General features: G+C 39.7%; 1 protein-coding gene across 1 annotated transcript in view; it reads left to right on the top strand.

Moving 5' to 3' along the window:
* The first annotated feature begins 6362 nt into the window (after nt 1-6362).
* SRFBP1 (serum response factor binding protein 1) overlaps nt 6363-20108 on the top strand; it is a 70132-nt gene continuing 56386 nt past the window's right edge. Inside the window, exon 1 of the mRNA XM_062604469.1 lies at nt 6363-6565. Within this exon, the coding sequence (XP_062460453.1) occupies nt 6536-6565 (30 nt within the window). The 5' untranslated portion in view covers nt 6363-6535. The remainder of the gene's footprint in view (nt 6566-20108) is intronic.

The raw sequence follows: 20108 nt of genomic DNA, 5'->3' as shown, positions 1-20108 counted from the left end.
CCAATGAAAGAAAATGTGATAGTTTCAAGAACTACTATGAACAAGCAACTACTTTAAGATGACTTATAATGCATTCTAGACTTCTGTTTGCATTTTTCGATTTTCTTTGGGGACAAAAAACCCCACAAAACCCCCAAAAATCATGATTTTTTTTTTCTCAGTATAAATTTTTTTTGCTTTCAGAGGAGGATATGAGTAAGCAACCCTTTTAAAAAGCTTGGGTTAAAGTGCTACAATCCTTTGCACATTCTTGTAAAAATACCTGTTAATTACAAGACTGAAAGAAATTCAGAAAACTTGCACCAACACAAATTTATTCTAGTTTGTCTGTTATCTTCTCGAAACATCAAAACTATCATTAGTATCCACACTGAAACAGGATTCTCAATAATCACCATCTAACAAATGCATGCACAAATACACAACTCCAAAGCAGTACTCTTCCAAATTCTGATTACAAAGAACTAATTAACTGAGTTACCAAACTAAGACTGCCTGAAGTGAGCAGGTTCCACCAGATCACCTTCTTGCCTGTGGGGTTTGACAAGTCCTTCTGACTCGACTCCTCCAAGGGAGGAATCCTTTCTGAATTCTACTCAGCTCACAGACTTAACTCCTAGGATCAGTTCTAAAGGCGAAAAAAACCTGAGAGGTTGATTATTCAGATGCCTCTTGGAATAGACTATGGGAATCCAATCCCCCAGCTACTTTTGTACGTGAGCCTGATGAAAGATGACATTGACTTAAACACTGGCTTTTAACAACAACACAGAGCATTCAAGAAACACATTGTGGTATCTGGAATAAATCACACCTGTTTACGATTTCTGACTTAGGTAGACGGTAAATACTAACTACACTCTTCATATTTCTGAGCTTTTCTTCACAACCACAACAGTATCCATGCCAAGATTCATACTACCAAATCAATTTTTAATTGAGGCATTTAAGTTAAGAATCTAGTCACCCTAGACTTCTATTATCCTCAGCAGAAGATCTTAGGTAAGCTCTATTGCTTTCTGGAAGTATCCCTCTGTTGCTCCCTGAAGGAAATGGAAAGGGCAATTAATGCTGATTTGACTCCTGATGAAACAACTTGCCTAAAAGCCTAGCATTGGGTGTGATGAACTTGGGCCTTCAGACTTCTCAATACAGAAAAAATCGTGCTTAAGAACATTAAATTCTGGAACAAATTTAGGAATTGTCAGAGTACAATTAAACTATAACGCTTTGCTTTACGTTTTCACATAATTAACATTATCTTATCTCTGAGTAATTTTTCCTGCTATCATAAATTCAGCAGTCCTCTCAGGAGTGAAAAATACAGGTGTTGCTTTCTATTCCAAACTCACCCTTCAGCCAGATTCCTCTTTCAGCCTGTCTTTCCTGCTATCTTGTCAGATCTAATCATCAATTAGGCTACTACCCTAATTCTACTCTCCAGCCATTTCTTCCACATCCTTCCTGAATCAACAATGACTGCAGCACCATCCTTTCAAAAGAAATACACTGGGCATTACTGCCCGTATACTGGGCCTTGAATATTCAGATAATATGCCTTGTTGTCTAAGGCATAGTGATTTTGCCTTGAAAGTACAGTCTCTCATATTCACTCATGGAGCCAATACTCTCCTCAAGGTTTCTGTTACCGCTTCGGTATTACAACTTGTGCCACACTGTAGTATGTGGCCTTGATTTATGCAGTTCTGTGCATTGGCACTGTATGCATAGATTATCTTTCTAGATAATTTTCACCTTAACAACTTTCTCTTTGCAGCCCTCCTTCTTCATTAAATACGAGCTTTTTTTACTTTCAAGATCTTAATATACTTTCCTAGATACTACTGGCATCAACAGAAAACTGCATACCAACAGTATCACACTGAGGTGAGGGAGCAAGCAGTGTGAAACCTAAGGTCTGCCTCTCACTGCTGCTCACAAATGCGAGCAACGGTGCCATAAAGATCACATTCACACGGCTGCTGGACTACTCAAAGCAAAACAAGCCACAGCCTTCTTCAAATATGGGCAAACAGCATTTGAAACGCGAGAACAGCACTTTTGTGTCTGTACTGTGTATTTACAAGGTAGTATGAAAAGGAGATCAACAATACACTAAAATGCATTAAACTAGGAAACGCAAGAAGGCAATAATCCTGTGTGGAAAACCAACCATTATATGCTCTTCCTTCTCTTTCAGATGTCAGAATTACTTTACTACTTCAAAGAATTTCAATTTCTTAGGGTTATTTGAAAAAAACCCATATCAAATGTATTTTGAAATAGGCTTTTTACTGCCTTAGAAAGGTTATTAAAATGCTGACACCTGTCTCTCAAGATGTTTTGCTCTATGCTTTTGTGATTACTGCCACCATTCTGGAATACCTTTCAATAGCAAGTTCAGTTGAATACATTAACAGAATCAACTGCTTGTAAAGCAGTTGCAAAACCTGCTATTATCTGACAATGTTATTCCTTTTGTAGAGTGTTTCTGGACTCTCCTGCATTTAAGATTTTAAACTTTCACAAAGTCTTAGCACACCATATGAAAAAGATTATGCTTAACTTGTAAAACGATTCCCATTTAAGTTTCTTGTACATATTCTTAACACAGGGTATGTACGTCTGAGCCCAGTTATAGCTGGATCTTATTCCAGTGAAGCCAACACGCTGCAGAACTCTAGTGTCATTATTTCCATAAGCGTGTTATTTTGTGAATGCATGTAGTTGCTATAATAGGGGTGATTTAATGACATTAATTCACACCAAAAATCCAGTGAATATGCTCTTTAGAAAAAGATGTCAGAAAATGCAATTGACCTTGGTTTTAACATATTAACAAGCCATATATGAATACACAGTGAACCTGGTTAATAACTGAATTTTCATATCAAAATGTGAATTATTTACATAACAAAAAAATGAAATATACCTATTTTAAAAATCCCTGGTAGTCTATAAAATTGTTTATGAAATTAGTCATTTTGACTATTAGAATAGAAAAATTGGTTCTTGTTATTGCAGACTCATTTTTGTTACTTCCTCACTTCTAAAAACTGTTGTCTTCATACATGCTTAATGGCTACTGCCTTAGTTATGCTCTTCATTGAAATTTGACATGCTTCAATCCGAAGTGAGCACATCACCCTGTTACCAAAGAAGCAGAATTAACTTTGATGTTGCTTCCTGCTTAGCATCCCTTCAATGTTCAGCCACACTACAAGCACTTAAATTTCAAAAATATTTTTGTATTAATATTTTAATGTATATGAAAAGTAGCCTAAAAAGATGATCTTGTTGTGAACTCCAGCCTGGGACATGAAGTTTGAATGCGTAATAGACACAGTTTTCTTCTGCAACCCATCACTTAATAATTCCTATATCCTACTTTCCCTTTATAAGAAGCGGTTTCAGTACTTCACCTGGCTATTTCAGTTGCTTGTTGTGTAATGCTGAATTCTTCTCTTCCATATGTAGAGAGCTAAGTAAAAAACACAATCCTACTGTCAGCTAGATCCTTGAAGCTTTGTTATAATAAAAAAAAATAATAATTTCCAATAAAAGAAAGGAGCAAGCCCTGAACAGATGCCTTGGTATCAGCGAAAAGAAACACAAGCTGCTACAAGTCATAGAACATCTTCTGGCTTTGTGGTCCTCAATGTCTAGTACATGCTATCAGCACTTGCATTCTGTGAAACTTCTAAAATTCTTAAAATTGGTTCACAAAACATAAACAATTAATTGAAATTGCTAGGATATATTTATTGGCATTTTCAACACAACACTCGCTTAATGCATATTTCATTACATCTGTACTGTGCATATAAGTGGCTGCAACAATCACACATTTCAGTAAGTACTCCAAAAATATGACTTATATGCATGACCTCTGGGATCAAGGCCAGTTGTAGCTGCAAGAGAGTGCGCACAGCTGCTGCTACATCACATAAGCCTGGAGAGTGCCAAGATCAAGGGAGGGAAGCAGGACCCTGTCATAACCCCCATTTTCCTTGAACAGCTTACCCCTCTGACTCCTCTGTATTGTTCTGCAACATATTATGTCCTATAAATACATGCTATCCTGCTACATGCACAGACAAGCAGCTATTCTCAAAGTTGAGAAGATGGTCTGGAAAAATATGTTCAAACACTAAGAAAGCATGCCAAAATATCTGAGTGAATTACATGAAAGGAAGAAAGGTCAGAACAAAGCATCAAAATATGAAAGTGTTATATGGGGCAATGCCTCAGAGCATACTGGCTGTGACAAGCTGACAAGAAAATCTTGACTTAGAATGAATTTAAGTCTGAAAAACAGAATGACAAAGAGCCAATGAACCAGCCATGGCGCACAGTAATTCTAAACTCTGGAAGCAACTGCAGTTTAAAAAGGTGAAGCCAGAAAAAATACACATTTTCATCAGTGACTAAGTAACAAAACCCCAAAATTGTCGGAAGAAGAAGGGCCACGAGTATGTCATCAGGGTCTATGAGAAACTTCCAAAGCAAGTAATTTCAGCGTCCAGAGGAAATGGAAAGAAAAATTGAAGTTACGACCCAACAGGCTGCACAGACAGAGAACAACTCTAACTGATATGAGGCCAGGCTGACAGTGGTTGGAGTCAGAACCACAGCTGGCTCCCTGGCCCTGCTTTTGTCTTTGTCTTTGCTAAAGTGTGCAATAGAATTTAAGACTTGCATATCTAGGAATTAGTTTTGTATGAAACATTAAGACAAAGGGAAGCACCTCTTTATTTTCCTTGTAAGATCTTTCCTTACTAAGTTTCTGATTTCAATTTTACACTCAGTATATACAATCTAGATATAATATTCTTATTTTAAAATATACTAATGGTATTGAGTGCATCACATTCAATACTGCTGCATATGCAGACATAATCAAAAGATGCTACTTCTCATGTAGAATACTATGGCTGCTTACCGCCAGTGGTACTACAGTGGTGGTCTGCTGACTAGGCAGGCTGGGCATAACTGCTCAAGCCAGCGCTTTTTCCAAATCAGCAGCTGTAGTAAATATCTTTCACCTGCCCTTAGAGCCAAAGCACTCACATCAACTGAAATCCTGTTAACCTGAAATACAGCTCCAGTTGGAAATACCAGTACTACATTATGAAGGGATGGGTTCAAAGTAGTTTGTTAGCTCTTTATTGATCCAAATGAAACCTAGACTGCTATCGAGCAACCAATACCACTTTCTGAAACATCCTAAATGTTTCAAAACTTGGAAGTTTTACCTTGATGGACTGGTTTGGCCTGATCCCACTTGCATGCAAGACTGGATAGAAGTCACAGCCAAAGGTAATTTAGCTGCAGTTAATTTACAGGAGATGGCTGAGCATCACTTAGAAATCAAACGTTAATATATAACAACATCTAAATGCTAGATCCTGCAGACAAAATGCAGCACAGAGGCAGCTAAGGACAGCTGTATTCGTTTATACTCAGACTTCCGAACAGAATCATTCCAGGCACCACAGTGCCACCCAGGGACCAGCTCATCGTTGGTGCACAACTGCAGAATTCCCAGAAGTTGATTAGTATAAACAAAAGGGTTTTACATTTAAAACGATTTCATCAAATATTTTTAAATATTGTCTCAGTTCTTGTGAACACTGGAATAGATAAATAGTGACTTGAAACAATAACTGATTCATTCTCTAGCCATGACAAGACTTGTTTACATTTAGCCATGAGTTCTACAAGATAGAAAAATACCTGTAAGAGTTTAAATCAGTCATAGAATTGGGCTTGGGTTGGAAGGCACTTTAAAAATTATATAGCTCCACCTCCCTTACATGGCTGCTCAACAGGTCCTTCTAGCGCAATAAATGAAATAACGAGGAAACGTGCTGATGAAAATTCGCCAAACTTTCCAGACTTCGACCGGGCCCAACCTCCAACTCTATTCACCACAGCTACTTAAAATGAGCTGTGCGTGTCGAATTTTACAGAGCTAAACCTTTATTTCTGTGCCAAGCGGGCCCTGCCTTCTGCACGAACGGGAAAATCAGTCTGGAAACTCTAAAGTGGTTTGGAAATGGAAGCTGCCTCGTGTCACGGGGAAAAGCGGGGTACTGGGGAAGAAGCCTGGAGGCGCGGCACCATTCCCCGAATTCTCCTGTGCTCTTTTACAGGCTGGTCCCGCGGCTGCAGCTGCAAGGCGAGAAAACTGCGATCCCGGGCTGTTGCTGACGGACGCCAGAAGCGAACCCTCTTGGCCGCCGTTCCCAAAGGAGCAGGGACGTGGGCGGAATGCACTACCCATAGCCGCTGCGATGGCGGCTGGCAGCGCGCCACTGGGGCTGGGCGCGGGGCGGCCGCGCAGGCGGGGTCGGAGGACCGAGGTCCCAGAGACGTGGCCTAGAGCGGCGGTTCCACCATAGAGTTTCGGCTTGGAGGGGCATCTCCACCGCACTCCCGGCGCCTGCGCGCAGTTTCGCTTCGCGCAGCCGGTGCGACAGCGTGTGGGGAGCGTGGTGGGGCTGTGGGAGCTGGGTGGGGAGCGGTTGGTGCTATGGCCACTGAGCTGAACCTCAACAACGAGGTGAGTGAGATACCTTTCACCGCCTCCTCTGGTGTGTCGGCCGGGCGGGGGAGGCGCGGGCCGGGTGGAAGCCGCGGCGCATGGAGGGGCCCGGGACACTTGGAGGGAGAGGTAGAGGCAGAGCTGGGCGGCGGCGTGTGCCAGCGGGCCGGGCCGGGCCGGACCGAACCGAGCCGACCCTCCCCAGGGCCCGCGTGGCCGCCTGGAGTGGGGAGGAAAGCCCCGGTGTGGTCCCGGCTGCTGCTGTCGCCATGTGGCCTGAGCCGGCTGCCGCCTACTCCTGGGAAGGCCTGCGCAGTGTGCTGGCTCTCGGCGACAGGTCTGTGTGATGAGAGTGAAGATATGCCTTACGAAGATAAAATTACCTTTAGGGAGGCGCTACGCAGTGGTCGACGTGTGCTTCTCTTCAACATCCTGAAATTGAGTGTAGTATCGTTATTGCATCGTGTCTGAAGTTTTGCAGGTGATTCTAGTAGACCTACCAGAGTCTCAGTTGCCTCTCTCCTGGATAGCAAACACGGTGTTGCCCTATTGCTTTGGAGGTGCTGTTAATGACAAATGACCGGGTTAGAGCTAACCTTTTCCAGTTTTGTTAGAAGTCTGATGTTTCATATTTCTTTCAGATTTTTTTATCCTTCTCTATACTGTGAATTAAATTAGTTAGGTGTATTTAACTTCTGATGGGTTTCGACTATGTATTTGCAAATAATAGTGTACGGTAAGTGTGACACGACCAAACCAGCCTCTTTAAACTTTTGCTGCAATGCCTGAAGAGTAGATTTCAGTCCTGTTGAATACGTGTTGTATTAGTTTCTGCAGATGGCATTGTGCACTTCCAGGATTCCTAGGTAATTTATGGTATGGTTAAAGTTGCTGTTTGTCATCAGCAGAATCAAAATGACAGATTATACAAGCATGCTCAATTTCTACTTATATTTAAGGTAAGTTTCATATTCTAGGCGTATGGGAGATTGGCTTGCAAGTCAAGGATTAAGTGAGAAGGTAGCCTGTTTGTTAGAAAAAAACATAGGTTGATATTACATAAAATACAGGTATATTATAAACTTTTGGTCCTTGCTATTAAAAGTGTAAGGTCAAATGTGAGTGATTTAATATTGAAGTGTGCCAGTGAATCACCAAAGAAAAAAAAAGGCATTTTTGTCTTTTTCCATAAAAAAAACATTTGTTGTTGAAGCAGAGATTTTTATTTTTTTTTATTGACCACGTTCAGGTGGTGATTCATGGTCTTTCACCAAAGAGATACTTGGGTAACAAGGGATTAGGACAGGAGTATTATTTGACTGACGAGTGACCTCAGTCTTTCAGAAAGATAGAATACAATGAGTTTCTGTAGAAAAGACTGAAAAAATTGGTAAGGACAGTGGGGATGCTGTTCCTTCTCATAGTTCAAGCATCACGTTATCCTAAGAGGAAACTGAAAGTAAGTTCTTAGGTTTTCTGGAGGTGAGAGCTTTCATCAGAGCTTGGTTAAAAAGTAGACACTCTCTAATAAGTCCATCTGAGATGTGTAAGGTAGTACAGAGACTGAAATCATGGATGCCACCTCATCAAGAGAGGCAGAAGGTTAGGCTGGCTGAGAGTCTGATGGAGGCCTCTTGTGACTAGGTTAAACAATTTTTTTCCATTTCCACACCTGTGTCTTCTCATAAGCACCAGAGCTGTATTAATTATTACAGTGATTAGTCATAATACATGAAATACTTATTTTCTTTACAAATACCTGGATTATCTGCTGTTTATTTATTACTGAGATGCCTTTAAAGAACATATTTTACTGTGTCATGGTTTAAGCCCACCTGGTAACTCAGAACCATGCAGCTGCTTGATCACTCCCCATCTTTTTCCCCACCCTGCTCCTAGAGGGATGGGGAGGAGAATCAAAAACATGTAACTCCCACATGTTGAGGTAAGAACCGTCCAGTAAGTAAGATATAACACAAAACTACTACTGCTACCACCAGTAACAATAATGATAAGGGAAATAACAAGGGGAAAGAATACAACTGTTCAACACCCATCCACCAATAAGCAGCCCGACCTGAGCAGTGATCTGAGCCTTCTGGATAACTTCCCCATTTATATACTGGGCATGACGTGCTGTGGTATGGAATACCTCTTTGGCTAGTTTGGGTCAGGTGTCCTGTCTCTGCTTCCTCCTGGCTTCCTGTGCCTGTCCTCACTGCCAGAACATGAGACTGAAAATGTCCTTGGTCGGAGTAAACATTACTAAGCAATAACTGAAAACATCGGTGTTATCAGCATTGTTCTCAGGTTAAAGCTGAAAACACAGCACTGCACCAGCTACTGAGAAGGAGAAAGATGAGTGCTATTGCTGAACCCAGGACATACTGCTAAGAAATACTTACCTTCTAATAAAGGTGAAATGGAATTTGAGCATAAATAAAGTAGCAATTTTAGAAAGTCTAATGTTTTAAACAATTTTCTTTAGTGTTCTTCCAGTTTGCTAAAGGGAAGATTTATTGTAATTACAAAGTGGCCCTATTAAGGTGCACTTTTAGCATTCTGCAGTCAACCAATACTAGGCACCCTACAGATTTCTTACCCCATTAGGCCATATGAAATAGGCATGATGGTACTTGTTGCAGAAAGAACTTTGTCGCCCTTGTATAGCTGATAACTTGTTTGTCTTAGCTGGATTTGTGGTAGTTCTGTGTAAGGCCTTGTAAATTCATCGGTATTATATTTTAGTTCTGGTTTTAATTCAGGTTTTAATTCTGGCAAAAGCATGCTTCTGCTCTTAACTGATGTAATGAACTATAATATTCTGTTGTATGATAGAGTCTTAAATCCTAGGATGACAGGTTTCAAGATTTTTTTTACCAGTTCATATTTTGTTTACAGGAAGAACAAATAGCTTGGTATCAGTGTTTTTCAGTAACAAACCGTTGTCTTGATAAATCTTTTAAGTCAAATTACCTTCATTTTCCTTACTTCCTGTTGTGTATTTGATACCAGTAACTAAGAAAACAAATAGTTATCAGTGTCCAAAACTTACTTGTTCTGGAGTGTCTACAACATTCTTATAATCTGTATTGTCCTCGGAAAAAGTTGCACAGCATCTGCTTTGTACAGGTAATATATACTTACTTAGCTTATTTCTGAATGGGAAGGATAATTACTTACCATTTGAGTAGGTAGCATCAGTTCAGTTTAATTCAATGGCAGGAGTTGTTCTGGTGTTAGTGTCCTGGTAAAAACAAACAAAAAACCCCTCACTCTGAATGGAAAGTTTTGTTAGTACAGTGTGAACATGTAGCCTTTGATTCCAGTATTATAATGAAGTAGAGTACATATGTGTTTTGAAATTAAAGGACACTTAAAGGGGTAATGCTTTAACTTGCCACCAGTGAAACTTCAGAGTTGAATATTATGAACAATTATCATTTGATTAAAGAGTAGTGCTTCCATGAAGCAACATGCTCCCAGCTGTAGTGATCTAATACAGAGACTAAAAATGTCATACTGTTTAGGTGGCTCTATGAATGGGATCTGAAATTCCTGTACAGTGGTAAGCATACTGGATAAAAATAAGAGGGAATTGCAGTTGTTCTGATGAGGTGAAATAAAACAGAAAAGTGTAAGAAATAATTAATAATTATTCGCTATTCACAGGATAATTAATTTAGACATTCTATTCATAATTTATCTTTCCATGTAAAGTTGCTTATATTGGTGTAACAGCTTCAGAAACTCACATTACGTCCATTTTTAACAACATTTATTGTGCCAAAAATGTATAAATCTTCTTTTTCTCTAGTTGCATGTATAGCTAGATAATAACAGAAAAAAGCAAGACCTTGGCAGTACCAGTGTTTGGCAAAGTCCAGTAATTTTAAGAAGCCATCATCTTCCTGCTGACAAATAATGTGGTACAGTTTGACTGCATGACTGAAAAATTAGGATTGGAAAAGAGTTAAAAAACACAAACGTTTTTGTAATCCAGACATCCCAATTCCTGTATGGCATTATTGCATTTTTATTTCTGTACCGGAGGAAGAGTGGGGTGGGAGGTGGGGAAAAGTAAAGACTGCACTAAGTTATAACAAAGTGAAATCGTGAAGACTAGAGTTTTTGAAAACAAAGAGGAAAATGCAGTTCTATTTTAAGATTTTCTACTTATCATTTTCAATTCTACAAAGGAAACATAACTTGTGGAATAAAAATGTTTGATTTTGCAATTATTATGTATTCATAGAATCATAGACTGGTTTGGGTTGTAAGGGATCTTAAGATCATCTGCTTCCAACCGCCTGCGGTGGACAGGGAGGCCTCACAGTAGACCGTGTCGGGCAAGGCTCCGTGCAGCCTGGCCTTGCATGCTGCCAGGGATTGGCTGCATATGATCAGTGATTTTGCAGGGTTTGCATTGAGCCTAATTGTGTTCTCATCTGGTATTCAATTTTATAATTCAGGCTGAAGGAATCTTTTTCTTTTTTTTTTTTTTTTTTCCCTCAACTGTTTCTATATATGTTTCCTATTTTAAAAAGCTTTCTAAATTTTCAGGTGTCTTGTCACAGAATAGGTTTGGAAGTTAAACTTTTCTGGAAATGCTAGATGGCAGCACATAATCATCAGCTGCCATGGACAAGGGAAGTGTAAAGGGAGTTAGCTCATGTTTAATGTGAAAAATGATTGTTGTTGATCAACAATATACAGTTGGGGGACAGGGTTTGGTTGTGTTGGGTTTTGTTGTTTTTTTTTAATTTTAAAACCTGTACATCTTAAATGATGTTGTTCCGTTTTTACAGTCATACTCTGCTACCAGTGTTACATGTTTACAATAAATAGTTACCTCTCTGCCCTTCTTTTTTCATTTCTTTGTTTTAATTAATTTCTTGTGACTAACTCAAGGAATTAAGCTGCAGAAAGCCCATGAAGCTAATGCATATTATGCCTGTATGAATTGTTCTAAAAATAAGTGTTCTAATGTGTGTCTACCTAAGTGCTGTAACGGCTGAAGCTGAATATTAGTAAGCAAATTTAAATTTTCTCAGAGTTGAGAGGTTTTTTATGTCTGTGGACATACAAATTTAGTTTGCTAAACTTGTTTGGGAATGGAATTGGTATCAGGTGATTTTTTTTCTCTTGAATTTATGTTTAATAATCAATTGCATGCATTCAAATTAATTTCTCTCTATAAAAAATGTTATGAATCTCTTGCTGAATTAGAAAAGATTGAACTTTATTTACAAAGCTGTGGGGTTTAGAAAATTAAAGCTGATGTCTACAAAATGCTTGTCAGCCACAATTAGAGTATTCTCTTTTTTTTTTTTTTTTCCCTAAAAGGTAGAGTGAAGATACATTTTATATTCAGAGCAGTATGTGTGCACACACATTTTTCAGTTGGCTAAACAAAGTGCAGATTTCAAAAATGTAGGGAGCTTAATAAAGAAGCTCAAGGTGGGGGATTCCAATCAGGTAGTGGTTTGAGTACCGACACTTTGTGTTGTGATGCTCAGGCTCTTTTACTGTTCAGATTTAGCACTGCATCCTGACCTGGTTTGCAATTTAGATGAATGACATAATCAGAAAGCAATCTGGACATGTGGCTGAGGATTTAGGCTGGTGTGCAGCAAAGTCAAAGATAGATAATGTGGCTGATTATGAAAAAACAAGAAGAAAGCCATGGGGAATAACTTTAACTTGTGAAGAAAGCTGACATGCAGCCTCTTAAAGTCTCAAGTGGCAGTCCAGGTTTTATCTGTGAAACTTACCATAGTGCAACCAGAAGTAAATGTGTATTTGTAGATGCTTGTATAAAGCATCTTGTATAAATGGGTTGGCCTGGTGTAGCATGGGTAGGTGCATTTGTCATTAGGTGGTCAGACACAGCTAAGATAACAAAAGTAAATAGAAAAACAGTTACTGAACTTGAATTTATACATGCCTTCACTCACAAACTGCTGAAAGGCCAACTACATTTTTTAACATTGAAAGGCCTTTCATATAAAGCTTTTTGTGAACAATTGGTTGCTTTGTGGTGTATTAGATGCATGCAACATTCCCGCAAAGGACTGTAATTCTCTGACTGCGGCAGTTGGACTTACTGCTTCTGAAGCTGGGGCTTCTCACTGTCTTTGCTCCTCACGCATTCCAACCACGTAGTCATGCCTCCCTCTTCTGTGAGCAGAGTAAGTTTTTTGCTAGGGTAGATCTCTGCAACTGAGGTAGCAGGGTCTAACAGGCTGTGAGAGCAGCAGGAACAAGGGACCAGGGATGGATGGGAGAGGCTTGGAGGAGGGGTATAGACAGATTGTCCCTCTTCCACCTCAGTGAGTTGTTCAGTTGGTTTGTGGCACTGATAGTACTGTGGTGTTCTTTGCTACTTAAATGTTTATCTTAAAATAGTGGCTTTTCTATGAAATAGCGTTTGGAGAGGGTGTGCAACCACCAAAATCCAAAAAAGGATGAATATATGATGTGCAGCTGTGTTGTCCAGCAGGTGTTTATGTTACGTAAGTTAACTATTTGTCACAGCTGTAAGGGCAGGAGAACTAGAGAGTTGAAAGAGGAAAACAAAGGAGCCTTTTATTTGTCTGGTCTTGATAATGTTACATAATGTGTTCATTGGAGAGTGACTGCAAATCAGCTTGAAAGAAAAATCTAATAGTTTCACTATTAGACTTAAATAAGTTTATATTTTTTTTTGAAAATATGACTAAGGGGAAAACACAACTGGTCTCTTACCTGTTTCAAAAGAGCCCTTAAAATAAGTTGCAGTCCAGGAATAAGTAAAGCAAAATGTAATTTTTCAGGAGTTGTATTTCCCACATGAATTAGAGAAATGAATACTTAGGCCTTCTTTCCTGAGTTTCCTTTAAAATTGCATTTCACTATCATGAGCAAGCAGATGTAAGCATTAATATTTTAGTGCATCGTATCCAAATGGCTAGCATTACCTGAGATATGTTTTGATACTTTTAAGTGCATTCCTGGATATTCTTTACCAGTGATGAAGAATCCTAGATGGAAACTTTCAAAATAACAGTGTCTGAGTGCTGTAGGCATTATGGTGTTTAAAGTGGTTTGAAATGCTAGGCTGTTAGCCCAGTGAGGTGATGTCCTGGGTTCAGCAGTAGCAGTCATTTTTCTCCTTCTTGGTAGCTGGTGCAGTGCAGTGTTTTGACTTTCGGCTTGGGAACAGAGCTGATAACAGTGATGTTTTGGTTTGGCCAAGGACTTTGTGAGGCTCATGCTCTGCCAGGGAGGAGGGGAAGCCAGGAGGAAGCAGAGACAGGACACCTGACCCAAGCTAGCCAAAGAGGTATTCCATACCACAGCACGTCATGCTCAGGATGTAACTGGGAGTTACCTGGATGGGCTGGGAGTCTGCAGGGTTGGAGGAGGTATGGGTCAGTGCTTGGTCAGGCTTGGGGGGGGTGGGTTATCAGTCAGCTGGTGGTGAGGTGTTGTATTCCCTTCCCTTGTTATTTCCTTTATCATTATTATTATTGGTGGTAGCAGTAGTCATTTGTGTTATACCTTAGTTACTAAACTGTTCTTAACCTGTGGGAGTTGCATTCTTTTCGATTCTCCTCTCTGTCCCTCTGGGAATGGGGGGAGGGCAAGAAGGTGGGGAAGTGAGTGAACAAGCTGGCTGACTGGGTTTAAACCACGACAGGTGATCCAGGCTTCTCTGGGGAGATGAGATACTTGACCAGTTATCTGGTATTGAACTGAACTGTGAGATGTCCTGCTGCTCATAATACAAAATATCATGCTGTCTTTCAAGGCATGCCTCTGTCTGATGGGAAAAATGCTTCAGTTTTTGTTTAATGGTTTAGTTGTTAGAAAACTTTCTAGCAGTTGAAAAACTTTCTAGTAGTAGTTTCTAGTAGTGTATGGGTTCCCTCAGTCTGAGATGAGTTGAATCTTGAATGACTAGCAAAGTGCACTAATCACAAATACTAACACTAATGCTGGGGCTACTGTCCGGCAAAGACGGGAGATTTTATGGGGTCAGGCGAGCCTGGTCATGTATTTCACCAGTGGGAGCATTTCCGTAGGAAAAGTCCTTGGCAGTGCTCCAAAGGCTGCTTATCCAACGGTTAATATAAAATGCGTGAGTTCCCTCAAAGGAAATACTGGAACTCAGAACTCTTTACCCCTGAGGAAACTCTTCTTACTGGTCCACAGATGAGTTCCCTTTTGTTAGTCTTGGACTTACGAGCCTTGTTTATTTCAACACCTCTCCAGCATTCTGGTCAAGCTATTCTCTTGAAGTGGAGGCATTTGTCCAGACTCCCTCAGATTGAAGAAGGTCTGTAATGTTAGGCTTTTCAGTCCTCGTAAGCGCCCCAACCTCTAAACTGTTCTTCATGTACCAGTTTCCCTGGTGGACACTAGTTGTGGCACTGTTCTGAGCTATCTGCCAGTATGGTTAAACTCTGAGAGATGTGTTCTCTCTCTTAGGCAACTTAAGTCAGCTTTGATTCATCTGTGACCACTTCAAAATTATTCTTTAGGTAAAGTGGTTAGCACTTCGATGCTTTTGAAAAAGTACAGGTGCCTAGGATGATCTGTGGTCAGAATTGAAGCTGTGCCTGAATTCTGGCACTGCCAAGATCTGTATACCCCTGACTTGCACATGCTCTTACAAGCTTCCTTGAAGCTGGTCTTGCAGTCTCTTATATGTCACTGAAATCTGTCTAAAGTCTTTGAAAAAGCATATAAACAAGTTATAAGAACTGAGTAAAAGAAAAAACTGTACACAGTTCAAAACCAAATAGCTGATCTTTTCCATCAGTTTATTTCTGAGTATGCTGGTAAATAACTTTTTTTTTTTTCTTTTCTGTAAATTACAAATCTGCACAAAGTTAGAAAGCAAGCAGGACTTTGAACTCTGGAATACTTGACAGCAGTTGCTTTAGCTCTATGGAAATGCATGTAAAAATTCTTGCATTACTTGTGTTATTAATAATTCTAAGCACAACAGTTTCTTGAAGGAGAAGAAAATTGTGCTAGATTGGGCTTGAATTCTGCTTAAAACAGTTAGAGTGTTAAATTACTGACATTCTTTTACAGACCATATAAATGTCCTAAGGAAAAGGTCTGTTGAAAGCTTATGAGATTTCCAAACTTATACTCTGTGAGATAGAATTCTGAGGAATTGTGGTCTTTCTTTTTTTTTTTTTTTCCCAGGAACTGTTCCAGCAGCTGTTTCTAAAGTTTCTAGAGTTGCCACATCATCACTTATACGAATTTGAGCAGCAAATTCTGATCTCATATTCACACAGATTTTGTTTCAGCAGATTGCTGAAGCAATTAAACATGTCAAACTATGCATTTTTTTGCCTCTGACAATATTGCATACAGCCATTGTCAAACTACCGTACTTCAGGACTTCAGGACAGAAATGAAAACTTTTCCTTAGCTCAGGTGGTTTTTATAAAGTGTGTGTGGTAGGCCACGTAGACTAGTAAGATGCTCGCTCTCATAAAACAAAACATCTGTGGTTCCTTGGTGTGGTAGTGTACAGTAATGAAAAAAACATGCAAACACGCTCATGGGAAACTTTGCAACTTTTATTTTAAAAGAACTATGAGATACTTGTGATACACAGTGTAGTGCTTTATCAGATGTAATTTATGGGTATATATCCATACATTAAGATTCAGTTTTTAAAAACAGTTTCAGTAGGGTAAACATGCTTAATTTATTACTGCTATCATTGCACACATTTGCATTGCAGGGCCTGAAGCTTCCTGCTAAATGAAGAAGGAAACAAGGCTGAAATGAGTGTAGAAGGGAGAGAGTGGTGCTGGATTTTTTCCTAATAGAATTTGAGTGCTTGGGGGACTGTGACTTCTAGAAAGGCAATAGTAATAGTTGTGGATTCATTGAGAATTGCCAGTTGGTATAAAAATTATAAAGTTTCTTTCAGTTCTTTGATGTGGAGGTCAGTAGTGAAAAGCAGTTAAGGGAAAAGTTTTTTAGTTATGGTTTTTAGCACAAAAGTGGCCATTTACTAAATTGAGACTTTTTTGATTATCCATTAAAGGATATAAGAGAAAGAGATTTTAAATTCTCATACTGTTTTTATATGAAAAACAAAAATAGCATTACATTATTGCAAAGATGGTTCGGAATGATACATATTTGTTCATATGGCATTTAATACCATGCAAAGCTAAGTACATAGAATGTAAATCAGTTACTTTTTTTTTTTTTTTTTTTAGAATGTAAATATTCTGTTCTTTTTTATTGTGGTATATTTTCTGTCATATGGTCACATGACTGACAACAGAAAGGCGTGACTTTAATTTTTGTGTTGAGTAAACAGGTCAAAATTGGGTCCATCAGAGTTTGGGTCCATCAGAGTATTTGTGTAATGCATCTTAGAGAACTTCCATTTAAATCGCCACTAAGTTTGATATCGAGATCCCCATGACAGCAAAAATAAGCTAGCAGCAGTAATTCACAAGTTTTAAGTTTGGGTGTACTATCTAGAGATCTAGTTGGATACATTCAGTTGTGCTGGAAGCTACCTTATTGTGTGTTTGTAGACTTGTTTGAATTCTTTTTGTCTGCGGTCAAGCAAACATTGGATTTGAAGTAGCTCTCAGCAGCTGAATTGGACAACTATCATTTTAAGATAGTGTTGTATAGCAGCTTGGTAGAGTGAGAAGTTAGATTGCAACATCTTTATAATTGATACAACAAGAAAGCGTTGAATCTCAAGAATTCTTTTACCTGACTACGAGCAGCAATGAGTAATATTCCAGTAGGAGCAGGAGCTCAGACTGAGGAGTAAAATGTGAGGGACTTTTTGTTTCATACTTTTAATGAGATATATAGAATATTGTGATTTGATATAGATAATATCTTAATGGGTCAAATGTTGGAATTAGGGGTTGTTTTTTCTCCTAAAAAATACTGTGTATTAAGGTAATGTGCAAACGTAAGCAGTGAATCTGGAATAGCTTTTTGTTTGGAATCTATTTTAGAAAATGAGTGCCATCTTATGATTTGGCTTACTCAGTGTCCAAATAAACATTATAATGAGAATAAGCCAGTTTCTGAGTATGGCTTGATATTACTATAAAATTACGTACATTCCTTAATTATTTTTTTTTGTGCAGTTCAGAAGTTTATTTCCCTAGATTCTGACCTTGATAATTTCAATAGAGAATGAAAACTAACTAGCAAAATAAAATATGCCAATGGAAAGCAAAACTTACTCGCCAGGGTATAACTCTTAGTACTCTTTAAACTAAAAATATTGAAATAGCATTTATTTTGTCTTGAAAAAGAAGTTCACAAGAAACCCCACGCCATTTAAAGAATATAAATTATTTAAAGCTAATGGTGTAGCAAGGCAAGCAGAAATGAGATTTTTGAGCAATGCATGCAGTGTGTCACTGGCATATAAATACCAGTAAATGCTGAGTATGAATATCTGAGTCTCTAAGTGGTTGGGAGAACATTTTCCTTTGAATTTGTAGCCATTACAATGCGCCAGGTAGATAGCATCGCAGTTCTTACTGTGGTAACAGGCTGCTTTCATTATTTTCAGAATTATCTATATCCTTGGTTTCTGCCTAGGGGTACTGAGGGAGCTGGCAGAAGTGCTTGCAGAGCCACTTTTAATCATTTATCAGCAGCCCTGGCTAACCAGGGAGGTCCCAGTTGACAAAAAGTTACCAAATGTGACACCATTTACCAAAAGGGCTGAAAGGAGGATCTGGGGAACTACAGGCCTGTCAGTCTGAACTTGGTGCAGGGAAGGTCATTTGCAGATCATCTTGAGTGCCATCACACAACACGTACATGGCAGCCAGCTGATCAAGCCATGTCAACATGGGCTTATGAAAGCAGGTCCTACTTCGCTAGCCTGGTCTCCTTCTGTGAGCAGGTGACCCGCTTATTGGATGAAGGAAATTCTGTGGATGTTATCTACCTATACTTTAGTGAAGTCTTTGACACTATTTCCCACAGCATCCTCCTGGAGAAACTGGCTGTTCATGGCTTGGACAGACGTACTCTTCGCTGGGTAAAAACTGTCTGGATGGACTGGCCCAAAGAGTGGTGGTGAATGGAGTTAAATCCAGTTGGCGGCTGCTCGCAAGTGGTGTTCGCCAGGGCTCAGTACTGGGGCCAGTTCTGTGTAATATCTTTAGCAGTGGTCTGGAGGAGGGAATCAAGTGCACCCTCAGTAACGCTGCACATGACAACATTTGGGCAGGAGTGTTGATCTGCTGAAGGAGAGGAAGGCTCTGCAGAGGGATCTGGACAGGCTGGATCAATGAGCTGTGGCCAGTGGTGTGAGAGCAAAGTTCTGGGTCCTGCCCTTGGGCCACAACAACCACATGCAAAACAAAGGGCTTGGGGAAGAGCGCCTGGAAAGCTGCACTGGACCCAGGGGTGCTGACTGACGGAGCTGAACGTGATTCAGCTTGTGTCCAGGTAGCCAGGAAGGCCAACAGCATCCTGTCCTGTATCAGCAATAGTGTGGCCAGCAGGTCTAAGGCAGTTATCATCCCCCTGTACTGGGTACTGGTGGGCAACATCTCAAATCCTGTGTTCAGTTCTGTGCCTCTCACTGCATCAAGGCCATTGGTGCTGGTCTCTATTCCCAAGCATCAAGTGATAGGATGAGAGGAAAAGGCCTCAAGTTGGGCCATTAGAGGTTTAAACTGGATATTAGGAAAAAATTCTACACTGAAAGGGTTGTCAGTCATTGGAACAGGCTGCCCAGGGAAGTGGTAGAGTCACCATTCCTGGAGGTATTTGAAAGATGTGTAGGTGTGGCAGTTGGCTTAGTAGTGGACTTAACAGTTCTAGGATAACGGTTGGACTCAATGACCTTAAGCATCTTTTCCAACCTAAATGATTCTATGATTCCTCTTCACTGTTTTATGAGACCACATTACAAAAAGTCTGAGGTCGTGTACAGATATGCTAAATGTAGGAAGGGGTGAGTGAATAGAGACTAGTTGTATGAGAAGCTGGTAAGAACTGTTTTAAATGGCAACTGGTTCAAAGAGTAAGTGATTTCATTCAAGGCAAAAAACAGTGGGGGACTGCTGCAAAGGAAATGAGTAGCATAGGAGCAGGAGAGCATAAGTTAAATGTAGTTGCATAATATAATAGGAATTCAGATGATATAAAGCAAAAGGACAGTTAAGCGATTGTTTGCTCGTGGAGCAGTTCAGAAATGAGATTGATGGAAGGAAGGGGTGAGCAAGATAGCTGATAATTCTTTTAAATATTGTAGCCATCGGAAATGGTGGGTGGGTAATGAGGTGTGTGTGTTGGACAAGAGGAAAGAGGATGAGGAATGAGAAGGGCTCATAACAAGGGGAAACTTGTATAAAATGCGAGCTTCAGAAGAAGGGAATCCCCCAGTAGAACCACCACTTGGTGTGGTGAGAGGTTCTAAATGACTGAACAATAGGTGGGTAATGTGAGAGCACTTGCTCTGTTACAACAAAGAAGATTTTGTAGGAAACTTTGAGCACTGCTTTAAGTTGTTAGTAACTAATACTGGGATAGGTTACAC

Source organism: Pezoporus occidentalis, unplaced genomic scaffold, assembly GCF_034315485.1.
Source record: "Pezoporus occidentalis ecotype Australia unplaced genomic scaffold, CSIRO_AGI_Poc_V1 ctg86, whole genome shotgun sequence".
NCBI classification, from domain to species: domain Eukaryota; kingdom Metazoa; phylum Chordata; class Aves; order Psittaciformes; family Psittacidae; genus Pezoporus; species Pezoporus occidentalis.
This window is presented reverse-complemented; position numbering and strand designations above follow the sequence as displayed.